This window comes from Carcharhinus amblyrhynchos, chromosome 12, assembly GCF_965287045.1.
Source record: "Carcharhinus amblyrhynchos chromosome 12, sCarAmb.v2.hapA, whole genome shotgun sequence".
Taxonomy (NCBI): Eukaryota; Metazoa; Chordata; class Chondrichthyes; order Carcharhiniformes; family Carcharhinidae; genus Carcharhinus; species Carcharhinus amblyrhynchos.
Genome location: NC_137335.1, coordinates 52,614,780 through 52,635,759, shown reverse-complemented (window position 1 = coordinate 52,635,759; position 20,980 = coordinate 52,614,780). Strand labels below are relative to the sequence as shown.

General features: G+C 41.2%; 1 protein-coding gene across 3 annotated transcripts in view; it reads left to right on the top strand.

Moving 5' to 3' along the window:
- Positions 1-20,980, top strand: part of ush2a (Usher syndrome 2A (autosomal recessive, mild)) — an 815,153-nt gene that overhangs the window by 257,811 nt on the left and 536,362 nt on the right. For all 3 annotated transcript variants that reach the window (XM_080200528.1, XM_080200527.1, XM_080200526.1), the window contains 2 exons: positions 7,849-7,950; positions 10,957-11,142. In XM_080200528.1, coding sequence (XP_080056654.1) covers positions 7,849-7,950; positions 10,957-11,142 — 288 coding nt within the window. The remainder of the gene's footprint in view (positions 1-7,848; positions 7,951-10,956; positions 11,143-20,980) is intronic.

Here is a 20,980-nt window from a genome sequence, read left to right as displayed (position 1 = left end):
TTTCCTCTAGTTCTGATGAAAGGTACTTAACTGAAAAAAAACCAATAACAGGACCTAACCCTGCTCGAAGTCATTGTGCCATGTCTGTCAGCCTTTTGCAATGGGCGACCAATTTGTGACTTTTTTTTAACATGGTTGCTGCTCAATGAACAAAAACTGGCCCATTCAGGAGGTGGGAGCTGGATATGGTGGGCCCCGTTTGAAGGGCAGTTGACACTCATCAATCTGGCTGCAGGTAGATTATATCAATGCAGAGCATGCAATAGAGGAGAGCAGCAACGTCGCAGGCAGTTGTGCAAGGGCAACTGCACAATTGAATGTTGCTTAGCTAGAAGTTCTGAAAGGGGCAATGACAGCCAACAGGAAGGTTTAGTTTTTTTCAGAGCAGCAGGAGGCAGCTTGCTAGTAGACTAAGCAGACGTGTTTGGAGCTTATGATAGAGGAACATTACAACTACTGCTGTTTCACCACATGGACCAGCATTGAGCAGGCCATCAGCCCATCAAGATTGCACTGACAACAATCCCACCCAGGCCCCATCGGGTCACTCCACATAGTTACCTCTCTGATCCCTCTAATTTACGCATCCTGTGACACAAAGGGACAATTTAGCATGGCTACACATCTTTGGTCTATGGGAGGAAACTGGAGCATCTGGAGGAAACCCACGCAGTCACTGAGAGAACGTGCAAACTCCGCACAGTCAGTGGCCCAAACCGGGAATGAACCCAGAACCCTGGTGCTGTGAGGCAGCAGTGCTAACCACCATGCCGCCCAAATCTAAAGCACATCAGGAGAAGTCAATATAAGTTTGGAATATTAATAACAGAAGATAATGATGAGCTGATGGATGCATGGCAAGAGCCCAATACACAAGTTGCTGGTATTAGGAGATCCCTGTACCAGGACACTATGGGCTTCCATGCTGCCTCAACATGAACTCTTACTGGCTTCTAAGCCAGTCCTGATCCATCTTCTTTTCTTCAATGTGGGACACTCTTCCATATGCTAGTCCTCCAGTTTCACCTTTCTCTGCAGGCCTATGCTGATTTGAGCACAGTAGACACCACAGGGTGTGACATTCTTGTAGGGGCATACTGGATACTGCCTCCCAGTCTTCCAAGACACCAGAATGACTGTTTCAGGGTACTGATGGCCTGCTCAGTAGTGAATCTTGTGATGAGATGGCAGTGATTGCACAGAGGTTCCAGCAGCCATCTCTTCCAAGGCTATCCCTTGTCAGCCAGGAGGTATCTCAAAGGCTGTCATATACCATGAAGAACTGTGGTGCCTGTGACTGCCTGAGGATGAATACTTCACAACACCTGCCTGAAAATCTTGGGCATACCAAAGAAAATATTTACAAAGATTGTGCATGATCGCTGTGGGCTTTTGCTTATGAGATCCCACACAAGTTGCCTGCCAATTCCTACTGAAACAACCAAATACGAAAATGTTCAAGGTGCCTGTCACTTTGCCAGCTGTTGGCATCGGTTGTCCATCCATTCCTTGCAGCCTTCAGCCCTCCTCCAGATCAGCCTCCATCTGTCTCGATGGGCGCCGCCATCAATGATATTTTTGCTCAGACATGCTCATGAAGCTGATACTTTGTCAGTACATCTGATATTGGGGGTATCAGCTTCTTGCCCCTCAACCAGAATCTCTACATCCCCATGCACCATGTGATTAACTTTGTCCATGGGGCCGCTGCTCCTCCTCACTTCTCCAGCCCGCCTTTTAAGTAGATGTCCAGAGACAGCCTCAATCACCAGGGTGTCAGTTGCCAAATTTCCCTTGCGCCTTACAGTTACCCCAAATGAACCCTCCTTCAAGATCCACCCTTTCAGTCAGCTGGAGCTCTGCATAAACCATGGCAACTCTGTGGCTATGCGTAAACCGCAGTTTGCTGATCTGCTCTTTTATACTGAGGATTTAATGCCCGCCATTTTATTCAAGGGTTTTCTGCTTGAGTCGCAGAGTCATTTGCTTGAAAGAGGTGCTGACACAGCATGGGGTCCATCCACCTCTGAGGAAACTGAAACATTGTCTTAAATGACCTTCATGTTGCAACTGTACACAACTCTGGTGCAGCTGCACTTGGAGTACTGTGTGCAGTTCTGGTCCCCACATTACAGGAAGGATGTGGAGGCTTTGGAGAGGGTGCAGAGGAGGTTTACCAGGATGTTGCCTGGTATGGAGGGGAGGTCCTATGAGGAGAGACTGAGGGATTTGGGGTTGTTTTCGCTGGAAAGAAGGCGGCTGAGAGGGGATCTTATTGAAACATATAAGATGATTAGAGGTTTAGATAGGGTGGATAGTGATAGCCTTTTTCCTCAGATGGAGAAAGCTAGCACGAGGGGGCATGGCTTTAAATTAAGGGGGGGTAGTTATAGGACGGATGTCAGGGGTAGGTTCTTTACCCAGAGGGTGGTGAGGGACTGGAATGCCCTGCCTGCTGTGGTTGTAAATGCGCCTAGTTTGGGGGCGTTTAAGAGTTCCGTGGATAGGTTTATGGACGAAAAGGGATTGGTTTAGATTAGTGGGTCACTGTTTTTTTTTAACTGGTCGGCGCAACATCGTGGGCCGAAGGGCCTGTTCTGCGCTGTAATGTTCTATGTTCTATGTTCTAAGTACCTGCTCCTCTAATTTCCAGCCAGTTGCTCTGGATGCTCTTCCTGAGAAGCCATGCCCTGGAAAAAAGTAAAAAGTCTGACAACACCAGGTTTTAGTCCAACCTATTTATTTGATAATATACTCACAAGCTTTCGGGATTAGCCCCTTCGTCAGGTGAATATTATCAAATAAATAGGTTGGACTAAAACCTGGTGTTGTCAGACTTTTTACTGTGTTTACGCCAGTCCAACGCCGGCATACCCACATCTGGAAAAAAGTCACAGTGTGGGGTAGGAACGTGATGTACACCTGTGTGAAGTTGCTGGCACGCCTGCCTCAGAAACCCTCTGTACGTCTGTGACAAACTCTACCCTGCTTCTCACTTGACAGCTGCTTCTCGCCCTGCTGAGGATTTCCAGCATTTTCTGTTTTCATTTTAGATTTCTAACACCTACAGTATTTTCCTTTTGAATATGCAAATTTCACTCACCTCACAAAATCATAGACTCCCTAGAGTGCAGAAGAGGCTATTTGACCCATCGAGTCTGACAGATCACCTTACCCAGATCCTCCCCCCCACTATCTCTCCTACCCCTGTAACTCCACACATTTACCATGGCTGATCCACCTAACTTACACAACTGGGATCAAGTCAGCATGGCTTTTTGAATGGAAAATCATGCCTCAAAAATTTCATTGAGTTTTTTGAAGGGGTAACCAAGAAGGTAGATTAGGGCAGTGCAATTGATGTTTGTCTATATGGACTTTAGCAAGGCCTTTGACAAGGTATAGCGTGGTAGGTTGTTGCATAAAATTAAATCTCATGGGATCCATGGTGAGATATCTAAATGGATACAAAATTGACAGAAGCCAGAGGGTTGTTGTAGAGAGTTGTTTTTCAAACTGGAAGCCTGTGACCAGCGGTGTGACTCAGGGGTCAGTGCTGGGCCCACTGTTATTTGTCATTTATATTAATGATTTGGATGAGAATATAGGGGGCATCGTTAGTAAGTTTGCAGACGAAACCAAGATTGGTGGCATACTGGACAGTGAAGAAAATTATCTCCGATTGCAACGGGATCTTGTTCAATTGGGCCAGTGGGCTGACGAATGGCGCATGGAGTTTAATTTAGGCAAATGCAGGGTGATGCATTTTGGTGGAGTGAATCAGGGCAGGACTTACTCTGTTAATGGTAGGCGTCGGGGAGAGTTGCAAAACAAAGAGATCTAGGGGTACATGTTCATAGCTCCTTGAAAGTGGAGTCATAGGAGGACAGAGTGGTGAAGAAGGCATTCAGCATGCTTGGTTTCATCGGTTAGAACATTGAATACAGGGGTTGGAACGTTCTGTTAAAATTGTACAAGACATTGGTAAGGCCACACTTGGAATATTGTGTGCAATTCTGGTCACCCTATTATAGAAAGGATATTATTAAACTTGAAAGAGTACAAAAAAATTTACTAGGAGGCTAGCAGGATTTGATGGATTGAGTTATAAGGAGAGGCTGAATAGATTGGGACTTTTTTCTCTGGAGTGTGGGAGGCTGAGGAGTGACCTTATAAAGGTCTATAAAATAATGAGGGGCATAGACAAGGTATGTAGTCAATATCTTTTCCCAAAGGTAGGGGAGTCTAAAACTAGAGGGCATAGGTTTAAGGTGAGAGGGGAGAGATACAAAAGTGGCCAGAGGGGCAATTTTTTCACACAGAGGATGGTGAGTGTCTGGAACAAGCTGCCAGAGATAGTAGTAGAGGTGGGTACAATTTTATCTTTTAAAAAGCATTTAGATAGACACATGGGTACAATGGGTATAGAGAGATATGGGCCAAATGCGGGCAATTGGGATTATCATAGTGGTTTTAAAAATCCGTACTTCCATTCCTTTATTCATCTTTCTCCCATATTCTCACCCAGCCAAAATCTATCAGTCTCAAACTGAAACATTTCAATTGACTCAATTGTCTAAGCTTTCTTGAGTTGAGCTCTAGATTTCCATTACCCTTTGTGCAAAAACGCTTTTTCTAACTGTACTCCTAAAATGTCCAACTCTAATTTTAAGATTGATCTAGATTCCTTACAATAATTCCTCTGTATCTTCCTTACCAAATGCCTTTATTTTATTATTTTAAACATCCAAATTAGTTCACCACTCAACATTTTAAACCACAGGGAATAAAATTCCAAGTTTATTTCAGTATTTTGATGATCAGCAATTAATAAGTCAGTGAACGATGTATTGCACATTTCATTCACAATATCATTTAATATCCAGACTGCAGAATAATATCCTTATTGTAACTTCCAATGAATTACTTGACAGTATTATTTTGCAACAGCGAGCGACATCACAATTGCCCCTCTCAATTTTCAATCAATGTAATTTCAGTTCTATTTTTAACTGTCATTACATTGTGTTCAGTTTATTGAGACCATAGTATAATAAAAATAATGGATAACAGAAAGTGAATAAAAGGCCATGAATCTAATCTGAGGATGTACATAAATTGCCAAAGCTTTATCATTGGGATATGACACCTTCTGAACCCTGATATTAACCAGACAACTCCGTGAACCAAAAATTCATCTGTGCATCTGCTCAAGATTAAATCTTCATTATTTCTCTCACCTGAACATTCAGATGATCCGTGATGGTCAAGCAATGGTGTCAGCATATTCTGAAGAGAATAGAAACTCCTGTTTACAAAGCATTGATTAATGCAATACCCTTATCCACGTTGCATTGGATAAAATACAGAAAAACATTACTTCATTATTTTTCAGTAAATTCCATAACATCTAATGAAAGTTAGCTTATGCTGTGGTATCTAGGAATATACAAATCAGGAGCAAGAGTCGGCCACTCGGTCTCTCGAGCTAGTCCACCATTCAATAAGATCATAGTTGATCTAATTGTAACCCATGACTTGTGTGTGTGGCTTTGACAGGAAATTGCAGGTGGTGGTGTTCCCATGCATCAGCTGCCCTTGTCCTTTTTAGTGGTAGGGGTAGGTTTGGAAGCTGCTGTTGAAGGATCCTTGGTGAGTTGCTGCAGTGCATCTTATAAATACCACCACCACCTTCCTGTCCAAGCCCCACGCAGCTCTGACTTCAAACTGTATCACCATTCCTTCACTGTTGTCAGGTCAAGATTGTGGAACACCCTTCCTATCAGCACTGTAGGTGTACCTACACCACACAGATTGTTACAAGATGTGTTGTCAGAGTCGTAGTCATCCATGCAAGTGGAGCATATCTCTTCATCTTACTGATTTGTGCCTTGTAAATGGTGGACAGGCTTTGGGCAGTCAGTAGGTGAGCCACTCAGCATAGAATTCCCACCCTCTGACATTCAATTTATAACCACAATATTTAAATCACTAGTTCAGTTCAATTTCTGATAAATGGCAATCCCAAGAATGTTGATAGTGGGGGATTCAGTGATGCTAGTGCCAATGATTGTCGAGGGGAGATAAATAGATTCTCTCTTGTTGAAGATGGTCATTGCCTGGCACTTATGTGGCATGTATGTTACTTGCCATTTATCAGACCAAGGCTGAATGTTGTCCAGGACTTGTTGCACCTTGAAATGGACTGCTTCACTCCCTGAGGAATCACAATTGGTGCTGAAGATTACACAATCATAAGTGAACCTAATGATGGAGTTAAAGTCATTGATAAATAAGTTGAAGATAGTTGAGTCCAATACGTTATGCTGAGGAACTTCTGCAGTGATAACTTGATGCTGAGATAATTAACTTCCTTCAACTACAACCATTTTCCTTCGTTCTGCCAATAGACAGTTTTCCCTCAATTCCCATTGACTCCAGTTTTACTGTTTTACAAGGGCTTTAGGGTTTTTGAGTCTTACAAGGGCTCCTTGATGCCAAACTTGGTCAAGTGCTGCCTTATTGTCAAATACAATCACTCTCGCCTCACATCATAAGCTCAACATTTTTTGTCCATTTTTGGACCAAGACTGTAATGTAGTCAAGAGCTGAGAGGCCATGATGGAACTCAAACTGAGCATCAGTGAGCAAGTTTTTGCTGAGTAAGTGACACTTGATAGCACTGGCGATGACACCTTCCATCATTTTGCTGATGATTGAGCGTAGACTGATGAGGTAGTAAAATAAGTGGTGTAGTAGTTTTATCATTAGCCTAATAATCCAGAGACCCAGGGTAATGCTTTGGGGACCAGGGTTCCCATAGCAAGTGCTGATATTTGAATGCAATAAAAATCTGGAACTAAAAGCTATTGGTGACCATTGTCAATTGTTGTAAAAACCTGTCTGGTTTACTAATGTTCTTACCTAGTCTGGTTTACATGTGACTCCAGACCCACAGCAATGTGGTTGACACTTAATTGCCCTCTGAAATTCTGGCTCAGCCAGTGACAGGCTCATCAAGTGAATAAATTTTATAAAAAGGTGGGGTTGGAATTGTCCTGCTTTTTGTTGACAGGACACACCTGGGTAATTATCCACATTGTCAATGTTGTACCAGAACAGCTTGGCTATAGTTGGCTAGTTCTGGATACTCATACTGAATTGATTCTATTTGAATTATTATTGTCACATTTATTGTGGTACAGAGAAAAGTATTGTTTCTTGCATGCTATACAGACAAAACAAAGCATTCATCGAGTACATAGGGGAGAAGGAAAGGAAATGTTGCAAAATATGATGTTGAGGTTACAGATAGGGTGAAGAGAAAGATCAGCTAAATCTACATTACGTCCATTCAAAAGTCTGATGGCAGTAGGGAGAAGCTGTTCTTGAATCAGTCGGTACGTGTTCTCAGACTTTTCTATATTTTTCCCAATGGAAGAAGATGGTATGTCTGACGTGTGTGGGGTCCTTGATTATGCTGTCTGCTTTCCAGGGGCAGTGCTAAGTGTAGAAGGAGTCAATGGATGGGAGGCTGGTTTGCATGATAGACAAAGCTATGTTCTTTGTAATCTTTTAAGGTCTTGGTCAGTTTGACTAGTTTCTTACCATTTAAAAACATATCCTACTTCTCCATTTTTTCTGCCTAAGTTCCTCATATTACTCTCCATCTGTCACTTCCTTACACAACCATGCAAGATGAAAAGCAAGCTAAGTGAACCTTAGTTATTTCATATCTAGCAATTTTTATGTCCCAGAATAAAATTTTCTTTAGACATAACTGCTCTGTAAACAACTTGTATTTTCTATTATACTACTTGATTTACATTAATTGGTATTGTTCTTCAGGTTCAGCATTTGCACAAAGTGGTAACACTATTATTGGAGATAATACAGGAGTATTTATAGGGGGACTTCCACCTAACTTTACCATTACCAGAAAGGATACAGGTAATAAAATCTAGTCCTGATGTATTATATAATTCAGTTAGAAAACTTTGAGAACTTGCATTACTAAGTGTATTTTTTTTCTTTGCTTCCAAAGAATTTTGTTGATTATGTTTGTCCTAAATGCTTACATTAAGTTGCTCGAAATTGTCACAAGATCTACTTCAGCACTTTCTTCCAATTAAAAGCATTAGGCATCCTTTATGCTCCTGAAAAATGGTTGGCCAGGAGTTGAGAATCAGGAAGGCTCCTTCACCCAAGGATTTGAATTTATGCCCAAGGCATGCCTGATGGCAGTGGGCTGTAAAAGGGCAATCAGCCTGCTTTTGCCCTTTGAAATGGATGTGTCTACTTAAGTAAATTGGAATCCTATGCTGGTTGCAGGATCCAGTACAGAAGTTGAGAATAAATAAGTGGAACATACACCAAAATTTGTTTAGCTGCATCTTGTGAGCTGCATCTAAGTGCCTGTTTGGTCACCACATTTTACAGCAACCATTCACATACACAGAGGTTAGCGCTGCTGCCTCACAGCACCCCGGGACCTGGGTTCGATTCATAGCTTGGGTCACCGTCTGTGTGGAGTCTGCACGTTCTCCTCGTGTCAGCGTGGGTTTCCTCCGGGTTCTCCAGTTTCTTCCCACAGCGCAAAAAACGCACTGGTTAGGTGCATTGGCTGCGCTAAATTGTTCCTCAGCGTACCCAAACAGTGTGGCGACTGGGGGATTTTCACAGTAACTTCTTTGTTGTGTTAATGTAAGCCTACCTGTGACACTAATAAATAAATAAAACATATGACCCAGTGTTGAACTTGGCTCAGGTCTCAGGCCAACACAAAGCAATTGCTCCTTTAATTTGCCATCTCTTCTAAGCAATAATTAGGTTTTCCCATCCCTTTTCTAGCATGGTCATATAATTTTTCAGCATTTCCCATTTTTCTCATCTCACTTATCGAATGCCATTTCAACTTTTGATAGAAGCTATGGTCCAGTGCAATATTGAATTCCCTATGCTCACTGTTAATGGTTGATATGAGATGTAATTATTAAAAGATTATGTCAGTTCCCTCCTCTTCCCAATAGACTTTATGGCTGCCTTGTTGTGAACTGATGAAAATCCCTACGATAAATACGTTCAAGTTACAAAGAGGTAGTGAGACTTGAAACACACAACTTCCATTTGTAAGTGGAGTACTGAGGATGCTTGAGCTACACAGCCTCCAACAACAAAGCACACTGCAAAATATCAAAATCTCATTCTGTGAGCAGCAAAAATTTGCATAATTCTGGCTGTTATATTTCACTTAATTTGTTATGTTTGTACATTATTCATCGATCTGAAATGAACTATACGGATAGAGATGAAAATATCCCACTCAAAGCAGAATCTACCAGCACACTTGGATCATTTTTCAAAGCTGGCAAAACAAATTTCATATTCTTTGGACATAAGAATACAAACAAAATCGAAGTTAACAGTAAGAAACAAGCCAGATATTTCCCAGAATAACCTGAATTGCTATACAATCTGTACTGTAAACATTTCAAGGTATTTCTCAGGTCTGATTTTTCAATGCAATACAGTTCAAATCGTGCTCAACTTAAAACTATTCAATGTTGTGTCAGATGAGGATATATGTATGTTTATTATACATTGATGCATATCTATTAATTGTGACTATTAAATGAACAATACAAATCTAGTTTTATCAATTGAAAGCCGTCTTGAGTTTTAATTTGTTGATTAGAAGTACTCCAAGCAACAATTTGAAGTGCAAGCTCTCAGTTGACCCGTAGAACATCAACATTTCTCCTCTTCTGACACTAACAAAAATCCATTTATATTAGCCCATCTTGTGGCTGTCAGGATTTACTCTAATTTAATGGGCTCTCGTAGAAGGTAAATGAACTGATGGCCTTAGCAAGAGGAAAGTGATTCTCCTCACCATTTGAATGGTGCTAACGAAGCCAGCGAAGTCAACGAAGAAATAATAAGTATGACTGTATCATTATTCCAAGGCTCTCGCATTAATGTGAAGCAGTTGCAAATGCAGATTGACGTGACAACTATTGTGTAATGTGAGAGTCAAATGATACCGAAGACAAGAGGTTTAAGATTCTGATTGCCTGGTCTTTGTACTGTATACAACATTACTGCAGGCTTTGGCAGCTAACTTTAAAAAGTTTACAAGTGTTCACTTCTAATGTTTATTAATGCCAAGATTCACCTTCCCCATCCATTTTAAATATTCTAGCAGGCAATTGAACATATGTGCAGAATTACTTTGCCATTCGCCCAGTGCAATGTGCAAGGGATAGTCTAATTTTGGTCTGACTGCACTAGTCTACAGTCAGTGCCAGTACAAGTGCACCCTAAGTGAAAGCAGTAGACAAAACTGTAGAATTATGGACGTGGATGTTTTCTTTTGGCAGATACAAAGATCGAAATAAATGTCCCAAAAAATACAGAGGAGAGCAGGGAATTGAAAAAAAATCAGAAGATGGAAAATATAATTAGGAGAGAGTTTGAACAGAGAACAGGACCATTCAGAGGAAAAGAATATTATGCAGAGATGTCCAGACAGTTTTGACTAATGATATGAATTCTTAAGTTTAAAATAAAACCCCTACCTCAGGCATAAGTCTGGTATGTTTTACTTTTAGCAGAATGTTTCCTGTAAACAAAATGCAAAATTAAATACATAGGGAGAAAGTTTAAAATCCTGAGCTATTAATTAAAAATGTTAACTGCCTGTATATTGTTCTTGTGAGATTTATTCAGCATACTGTTTATTGTATCAAATTACGAAGGAATGCATAGTGAAATTAAGCCGCTAGCTCTGAATACATATTTAAAGTTTTGCACTCAAAGCTGGTAAGTGTAGACAGGAATGGTGCAGGTAATAGAAAAAAAGCTTGAGGAAAATTGTAGTGTTTTCTAATTGTAAGAAGTGCATTGTACTGTATGTGCTGAATGTGGTGTTAATGCTTATTTTCTTAATCTACAAAGGTGATGCAAAAGTGATTGAGAAAGGATTTGTGGGATGCCTCAGTGATGTACAGATTAAGAGATTGACTCCAACAGAGGAGTGGGAACCATTGGATTGGAATAGCGCTGAAGAAAAAGTTGGAACATATCACAGCTGGGAAGGCTGTCCTAGTGTTCTTGTGGGTGGAGCACATTTCCTAGGACAAGGTAATGGTAATTAAACATCTGTTCCCACTGGGTTGGAACAAAGAAGTAATGTAGTGTCAAATGTTGTACTATTGCACAGGATAAATGCATTGCATTAGCAATTCATGTTTGTGAGCTAATGATCAACAGACGTACAACATCATGAATTCACGTTCTAATATGATGAAGGTGAACTGTCCAATTCACACAGGTTTATGTATAACAAAACAAGGTATTTTTATTATCCAATAAATTCTCATTATCAAGTGGCAGACATGAATCATTAAAAATAACTTGAATTTTAAGGAATCATATGTGGTCTGTCCACCAGGACAAGTAAGTCGGTGAGCTCTGCACTAGGCCAAATATCTTTATTACAAGAATAATAATGATCTATAATAGATTGCAAAATGATGTATTTTACACTAATGGAATTTTAACATGTTGTATTATGTTAAAGCGTAATGTATGTTGCATTCAGCATATTTTTGCGTGTCAATGTACTTCAGGGAAAATTGGATAAGTTCCAAAAAGGGACGTGAGGATTGCAATGCACGATTAACCTCCATCCATTTGTTGCAACGCAAGCAACTCACAAACTTTGGATTGCCTGCTAACTTGAACAACTGTACCATGCTGCTGGCTGGTTGCATAACAGGTGGATCCTTAATGCACTAACTGGAAAACACCTGAAGTTTGCCTCTCATTATTGGCCTCAGAGCAGGTCGTAGTTGGATTAGCTTTCAAAAATGTTCCTACATTAACCGGTTGGTTTTAATTCAATTTTTAGTCTACCTTTTGGCCTGGGTACCTATAAGCTACTAAATGAATAAATTAACTTTTTCTTGCCAAATCATCAAGCGAAATGTCAAATTACTGGTCAACGCATCATAAGACTCTTTATTGGGTTCAAAATCAGAACTCAAGGTTAAATGTGATTATAAGAACACTTAAAATGTGTGAAAAGATGTGGACAGAGTTGCCGAGCAGTCTGAAAACCGTAAGTCATTAACAGGCATGTTTTATAATAAAGTGAGTAGTTTAGGCAGACAATTCAGTGTAAATCAGCATTGATGGAATTATGGCAATATTCAGGGATTGGGAGCCTATTTTTGAGCTAAATATAAGAAATAGGAACAACAGTTGGTCATCTGGCCTCTGGAATCTGCATTAACATTTACTAAGATAATCCCAGGAGTCAACCTATTGAACTTTTGCTGAATTACCTATAATGCAAATATATCCCTCCTTCATATGGAGGCCAAAATTACATACATTAGTTAAGGTGTGGTCTCGTCAAATCCCTGTATAATTGTAGAAGACTTCCTTATTTTTATACTCCATCCCTCTTGCAATAAGAACCAATATTCTATTAACCTTTCTAATGCTATGTCTGTATGCTAACCTTTTATGATTAATGTACAAGAACACCCAGATTCCTCACCATTCAAATAATATTCTATTGTTTCCTCCTTCCCACCTAAGTGGACAATCTCATATTTTCCCATATTATGCTCCAGCTGCCAATGTCAGATTTTTGCCAACTCCTTTAATCTTTCTGTGTCCTTTTGCAGATTCTTTGCATTCTTCTCCCAATTTGCTTTCCCTCTTACCTTTGTATCATCAGTAAAAATGGCTACAATACATTCAGTCCCTTTAGCCAAGCCACTAACATAGATTGTAAATAGTTGAGGCCCCACCACTGATCGTTCATTACAATTTGCCAACCTGAAAATGATTGAATTGCCCCAACCCTGTATTTCCTGTTAATTAGTCAATCATCTATCCATGTCAATATATCACCACAAAATCGTGAGCTCTTGACTTGTGTAGTAACTTTTTAATGTAGCACCTTGTCAGGTGCCTTTTTGAATTCTACTAGTTCCTTTTTATCCATCCTGCTTGTTGAACCCTCATTAAGGTCTTAATTAACTAACAAGTTAAAATCTTTATGAGCCAGTTTAATAAGTAGATTATCACCTATCTCCTGATTGTTAGCAAGACTTCATCATTATTCAAAACATGATCGAGTCAACCTTCTCCTTTGCCTGAGATTCAGAATTGGCTGCTGGAATACCTAACCTATGTGTGCTCAAATTGGCTGTGGGGGCATCTGCTCTGTTTGGACCTGCAGATCTATTGAACCCACTTTACGCACAAGCAACAACATTTGAGCTGATTTGACTCTCACCTTTCTGTGATCTCTGATAGTGTGGGATTTTATCTATCTGGCATTGGCAATTAGAGCCTGACAAGCCAACTGGATATGTTACTTCTTGTGCTAATACATTGTCCTGTAATGGCAGCAGTCAGTGTCTACCAAATTGTCTTACAGGACAAAGCAAGAATAAGTGCATTAGCAGAGAGACTGCTCCTTCTACAAAGACAAAGAGAGACAGCTTCATCCCTCTAGAAAATCTTTCTTATAGGATGTCCACTGTGAACCTCTGGAGAAGTGTAACAGCTTACTATTTTATATTTTAATTTCAAAGGAAAATCTCCCTGTTATCTTTTAGCGAATTGGATGACATGTGCCAGAAGGATTTGATCACCTCTCCTCTTCCACCTACAACCTAATAAATGGGATCGTGTGATGGCCATAAGCATAGCATTTCCTCCAGCAAGGCATAATTTTGGGATTTTAAAAACAGAAAATGCTGAAAATATTCAGGAGGCCTGGCAGAATCTGTGGAAAGGGCAATCGTTAATGTTTCAAGCCTATCAAGGCCTTAGGAGGAATTTTTCTGTCTCACCCACCATGGGGGACAGACCATGCAAATGTCTGTTGACCTTGGGTGGGACTTTACAGTTTTTGAGTGAGCATGGCTGGAGAATCCTGCCCCTTATGTCTAAGCTTTTCATCACCCTTTCTGTTTCAAACTTGCAAGTTGAGATATTGAGAACTTTGTCACACAGGTGAGGAGATACAACATCTTTAGATTCCATTTGGTGCTCTACTCAAGGCTGGATTAAGTATAATGAATCAGAGAATCATATAGCAATAAGAAATTGGCCATTCAGCCCATCATACCTCTACTGGCTCCTTGAGTTATCCAATGAGTTCCACCCACCTTCTTTCTCTCCAATGAAACTACACATTTTTCTTCTCTCAGCAGCAGATTGGGAGATTGGGAATGGGATCAATATCCAACAGGAATCCCTAGATGACCCTCTCACCCAAAACAACAAGCAATCGGGATTCCCAACTGGGGCTAGTGGCTCTGCAGAACCCTGGCCAACGATTCAAATTGAGGCTATCCCTTTCAACCCAGCAATACTCTTACAGTCCCACCATCCCAATGAAGAGGTAACATTGGCCACAATTCTCCCATTGTAACCCACAACTTTTCTGTTGGGTTGGGGTGGGAGACACATGTCTGCTGCTTTGAACAGGGATTTGCGTATGCACCGGGAACTCATGCACATCTCCCAGAGCCGGCAAACAGTGGCTGGGCAAACTATGCTGGAAACTGGCGGGAAGACAGCTAAATAATTTAAATCTTTTCTGCATGTATTTTAAATATGTATATTTGTTCATTATCAGGACCTTTTAGGTCAAGATTGAATCTCCCACCCTGCCAGGAGTACTTCATTCCGGTGGAATTCAGTCTAGCCCCCCATGTTCATGGAAGTAGCGGGAAACCCCGCTGCAGTGAAGGGGGGCAATCGGTATCTCCCTCTAGGGGGTCAGGTGGTGGGGGTTGGTGCCCCGTGGGCATGGGCACTCTGGCAGTGACAGCCTGTGCCCCTTGGCATTGCCCAAGGGGCAAAGTGCCAGTGCCCAGCGGGCATTGGGCAGTGCCAAAGGGTGAGGCCCACTGTGGGTGGAGCCAAGGGGCAACTGGTGGGGGTGGGGATCCTGCTGCCACTCTGCATTGGGATCAGTCTGGGATGGAGGGATGGCAGCGATTGGGGTGGCGGGGGTGGTGCCTGCCTCCAGGCGGTCAGCGGGGTGTGGGAAGTCTGCTGGGGTGAGAGACATGTGTGGATCACCACTGCTGGATGGTGGGGCCTGGATATCAGGGCACTGCGGGGTCGTGGGGCCTGGGAATTGTTGTGGGGGCCGTGATCGAGCCATGGTGGGGAGGGGCAGGGGGCCGGAGGATCAGCACTGCAGTGGTCCCATACTGGCCAGTGATTGGGCTGGCCAGCAAATGGTAGGTTGACAATTTCCAGAACTGTCAAACTCTGGTGCGAATAGCCTCCCATTCCACCATTCCCCCACTCCCCACTCCAACAATCCCCAAGGTTTTTAATGAGATTCCTGATTTAGGAATTCTTCAGTACACAGAATGTGGATATTCAGGTGAGAAGCTGACACAACAGTCAGGACTTAGAACCATTTTCCTGTAATTCAGCACTTCTGGGAGAATTTCCCCCCCGCCCCCAATTATTTCAGTTCAGCTACAAAGAGATTTATTTTCCAGTAGATTTCTGACCATTCATGAGAAGTCCTTCCACAATTGATATCTCCCTTGAGATGCAGGCAACTCAATCTAAATTTGTTGTTGCTTTCAATTTTGAACAATGCATGTGAGTTTCTTAAACACAATTCTTCAGCAGCCTGGCATCATTCTCACCCAGAGAGAGTCTTAGAACTTTTTGACTTCATTCTCTGGTATATCCGTATCAACTGAAACTACTTTCCTTGTCTCTGTGTGAACCTTTTCTCTCATCTCTTGGCAACAGCACAGTTTTTTTTTACTTTTTGTGTTTGTTTTAACATCGCTAAGTGGGTAGTTGTTTAATAGTACAGAACTTGAGTATTACTGAAAAAATATGTCTCCAATGGTTCTGAAAAATTAAGCCCAGAGCTTTTCCTGTGGTCATTACTTAGCACCTTTTATGGCTTCAATTACTTCACAGTCTTTAGCATAGAAGATTTTTATGAACAAAATATCTAAAAATATCTGATGATTTAAATTTACATCATTTGTGTTGGCTTTATACCTTTCCGATATTCAATTCAACAACTGAATTTAATTTCTTTGTGATTGGCTTCAAAACTAAAACTGCATTTTTCGTCCATGGCAGGCAAACCTTAACAAATTACCTTTGGATAATTTAAAATGACTCTTCCAACATGAGAGAATAAGCAGCTGGGTGGAAATTAGTGGCATTGAAGATCTATTCATTCCACCATGTATAACAAACATCAGATAAGTCTATCCATCTGGAATAACCTCAACTAGTGATGTGAGGGTGACAAACCTTGATGTCAAGGCACATTTGATCAAATGCGATATCAAGGAGAACTAGCAAAACTGGAGTCAGTAGGAATAAGGGAGGAAACTGACCACAGTTCAGGGTCATAACTGGCACAAAGAAAGATGGTGGTGGTTGTTGGAGGTTAATCATCGCAGGAGTTCCATTTTCATCTGCTTCAGCAATTACCTTCCTTCCATCAGAAAGTCAGAAGAGGGGATGTTTGCTGATGATTTCATAATTTTCTCAACTATTCACGAATCCTCAGATACTGAAGCAGTCCATGTCCAAATGGACAATATTCAGGCCTGGGCTGAAGAATGGCAAGTAATATCTGTGCCATATGAGTGCCAAGTAACAAACCATCTCCAATAAGAGAGAATCAAACCACCTGGTAAAGCTGGTTCCATTTGGTAAAGGTGAGAGAGATTCCTGGTCAGCCAGGAGGTGATGGAAAGAAAATCGGTTTCACAATTGCTATTTGTAACTCCAGTATACAGGTAGAAGTGCACAATGGTACAGCAATTCAGACTTCTTAGGCTCGAACCCCATATTGTTAGCACCAAACATGATACACCAAGACTCCTTGGTATGTCAGGTTGGTGCCAACAATGTGGGGTTCGATCCCCATTGCTACTGTTGTGGACTTAGGACCATTTTTATGGGGCATGGGCATCGCTGGCTGGCCAATATTTATTGCCCATCCCTCATTGCCTAAAGGCAGTTCAGAGTCAACCACATTGCTGTGGCTCTGGAGTCGCACATAGGTCAAATTGGGTAAGGAAACAGATTTCCTTCCCTAAGGGACATTAGTGAACCAGATGGGGTTTTTCCAACAATCGACAATGGTTTCATGGTTATCAATAGATTCTTAATTCCAGATTTTTTTTATTGAATTCAAATTTCACCAGCTGCCATTGCAGTATTCAAACTCGGGTCCCCCGAACAGTAGTTGAGTTTCTAGATTAATAGTCTAGGCATAATATCACAAGGCCAGCATCTTCCTCTGCCTCCATGGTCTACCCATGGTGGAGTTCAGGGTGCTATGAGTCAGACAGGCTTTCAAGCAGAGAATTAAAGAAAAGTCTTCCATCTTAGCAGAAAATATCTAGTTTGCTAGTCCAGTATCATGACCAGAAAACTACTGAACAGGATACTACTCTTTTTAATATTGCATAGAAGTTAACCTTGCTTGTGAACTAACAATGCAGATATACCTTTTTTTAGTACATCCTCATAGGTTATGAAGAAGGTTCTCTAACGCAGGTGCAAAATATTTTGCTACATAAATACATGCAATGCATCATATCTGTTCATGCAAATAGAGCAGCATTTAGCTCGTAGTCTTAATTTGATAGTGAAATAATCAAGTGATATCCTGAATGTGTGACCAATGCTGTTTTGCATAAGGATGTCCACAAGCACGGTGCTGCTGCTGTGATTTGGGAACTGGCTTTTCATATGTTTGGGTGCTGTTTTCCCTTACTCAAAATAAGGGTTTCCCTCTATTTCCTCAACATATCTTTCATGTAATTGGTTCCACAATGACAGGCGAAACTGAGATAGGTTAGTGAAGGGGTCCTTTGTCTACCTGCAATGATAGACATAGCTGTTAAGCCTTGTAGTCCCCACAAGTCTGAAATAATCACACATTTTAGTTTCAAATGTTGGATGGGGCTTCAGCAAACATATTTCTCAGACCTCACTTGAAGACTGATACATAGTTGTTTGGTATTCTGATTGTAGTGCCGTAATAAGTGATGTGGCATTTTGGATTTGTGTATTTGGACATAAGAGTATAATTCCTAAATCATAATGAAATATAACAATATGTCATAATATTCGAGCATTCTTCTTTGGGTACCCATTTTCTTTCAAATTTTCAGGACAGGTCTTTTGGTATAGTCTGAGGGGATCATGTTACCTTGTGCTCCTGTTTAATTTCAGCTTTATATGAACAAATATATGGTCAGAATATTTTGGCTGTTCATGCCAGTGGGATCTTCTGGTCCCGCTGATGGTACATCCCCGCCATGGGTTTCCTGGCAGCAAGGTGTATTCAACAGGAAACAGACAACAATAAGACTAGAAGATTCCACCACTGGCCAATGGTGGGCTGCCACAAAACACTAGCTGGGAGGTGCAGAAAATCCTGCCCAATGTCTCTGTATATGTACATAGCTGTTCCAATCACATTGGTTAGCTCAATTGTCTGGATGGCTGGTTCATGATGCGAAGCAGTGCCAACAGTGCAGGTTCAATCCCCCCATACCTGTTGAAGAATCCAACCACTTCATCAAAACACTTTGGATACTATTGGACCAGAGCTTTCTTGCCTCTGTTCGAAGGATGCTTTTTAATGGGTGTACCAGCTTTAACCGTCAATGATAACTTTTTCATCTCGTGATTTACTGAGACTTGTTACAGCTCTTCGCAATTGTTCAACCCCAGGATGGCAGGACCATCTGTTTCATTGATGTTGAATGTGCAGTTAATGTCTTGTTTTGTGTGTGTCCCTCGAATTTGGGTTTTTTTGAGCTGCCAAATTTCATTTCCACCATGTGTCGTCAGTATAATATTGCTCAGTATCAGAGCATCTTTCTTTGGGTACCCGTTTTCTTTCAAATTTTCAGGACAGATCTTTTGGTATAGTCTGAGAGGATCATGTTACCTTGTGCTCCTGTTGAATTTCAGCTTTAGATTTATAGTTGTGATCTCATTTACTTCCTGATCTGAATGGTTGTGTGAATTTCTCTTTTTTTGGGGAACTATTGCTTCCAACATCTTCAACTATCGATTTATGGCTTCATCTGCTTTGACACTATGATATTCTGAGCTTGTCTTGTCCAATCAGAGATTTTTGTACATCAGGGTTGTGCAGAGCCCCAAATGAGTCTTTCATCCATTTCCATGAATGTATATTTGCTGACCGCATTCCTCAATCTCATTAAACAAAATGTCCACAAGTTACCTTGGTTTTTGTCCCAGGCTTTGAAATTCAAATTGGTGGATCCTTTGGTTTGACTTTGGCTTGAGATTTGTGCTGCATTTACCAAAAATTCTGCCTGGAGTTTTCCTGTCAGCTTCACTGATCTCCCAGATATTAAACAGATCAGATCCTTGTTCATCTGTCCACAAATTGATGTAGCTGACCCTTTCCCCTTCACTACTGCCTTTTAGAAAGCCACTAAGGCCAGAATTTTAACATCCCGCCCACCATGGGAATCGGGACAGATAAGAAGTGGACAATAGAAAAGTCCATTGACCTCAAGTGGGATTTTACAGTTTTGGGACAAGTGAGGCCCTAAAACCCTGTCCTAAATATCAATTGGCATTTTTGTTTAAATTTCTCAAATACTTCTCTAACATTATCAGTGATTAGGAGACAGTGAAGTAGGGGGCAACCAACACATCCCCTGTCTGACCAGGCTGTCTATGATGGACTAACTGTCTATGATGAGTTAAACACAATTCTCTCTTAAACTACTGACCATTACTTGGATCTCTCGGCTAGAATGCAGAAATAAAAGCCTTCATAAAACAAACATTCTAAACCAAATTTATAAACCTGACAATACAATATCTTGTGTAAATATCATGTAAATACCCTGCACTTTCTCTTAGTGTCTATCTTCATCTCACCTAGTGCTCCAATGCAGCAATTGGCTGATGGAAGGCTGCTAACCACAGATGGCCGTGCATGGTGAACTCATGCAATGCTGAAACTATAAGACCCAGCTTTGGACTACACCCCATTGACTTGGGTGGTTGTGGTCGAGGTTGGCTGGTTGGCAGGCAACAGTAAGGGCATTTACAGAATGGCAGGGGACTGATGCTGTGATCCTGAAAGAGGACAGCAGGTTTTTTGCTCCTCTGAACCACTGATACTTCCCCAGGGTGGAGCCACAGCATCCATCGTGATCTGCTGGAACACTGCTGGACCTCTGTAAGATCCTGCAAATCCCTTTGGGCACAAGTACCAGCAGCCCTGATGGCAGCAGTCTGAGGCAAGTTAGCAACACACAATGCTTGCATGACAACAAGCTGAATTTGTGTGGTTTCAGCTTAAGCTCCTAATACAGCATTCAGATACTTCGGCTCCAATGGAAGATATCGGCCATCGGGCACTGATGATACAAAAGCAAAATACCATTTATGCTGCAAATCTTAAATAAAAACAAATTGCTGGAAATCTGAAATAAAAACAGAAAATGCAGGGTCCCGAGCAGCATCTGTGGAGGGAGGAATAGTTAATCTTTCAGGTAAGTGACCTTTCACCAGGGCTGGGCAAAGTTAAAAATGTAATAGGTTTCAGCAAGTGAAAGGAGGAATGCTGGAAAGGGAACACAGGGAAAGTTTGTGATGGGTTAGAAGGCAGGAGAGATTAAATGACAAAAGAATTGATCGTGCAAGGCCAAAGTTCAAAGTTGCAATGCTTTTCACTGGATACTAATATATGTAACAAATAGTAAATCAAGTCAAATCAAATCAAAGGGAATGAAAATGGGACAAGAAACAAAAGATGTCCAGGGAAGGTGGGAATGGCAGAATCAAGAACAGTCATTATTCAAGAACAAAAAAACAAGAAAACACAAAAAGCAGCAAAAAAAAGTAAATAAAATCAAGTCAGATATTTAGTTTGAAATTGTTAAGC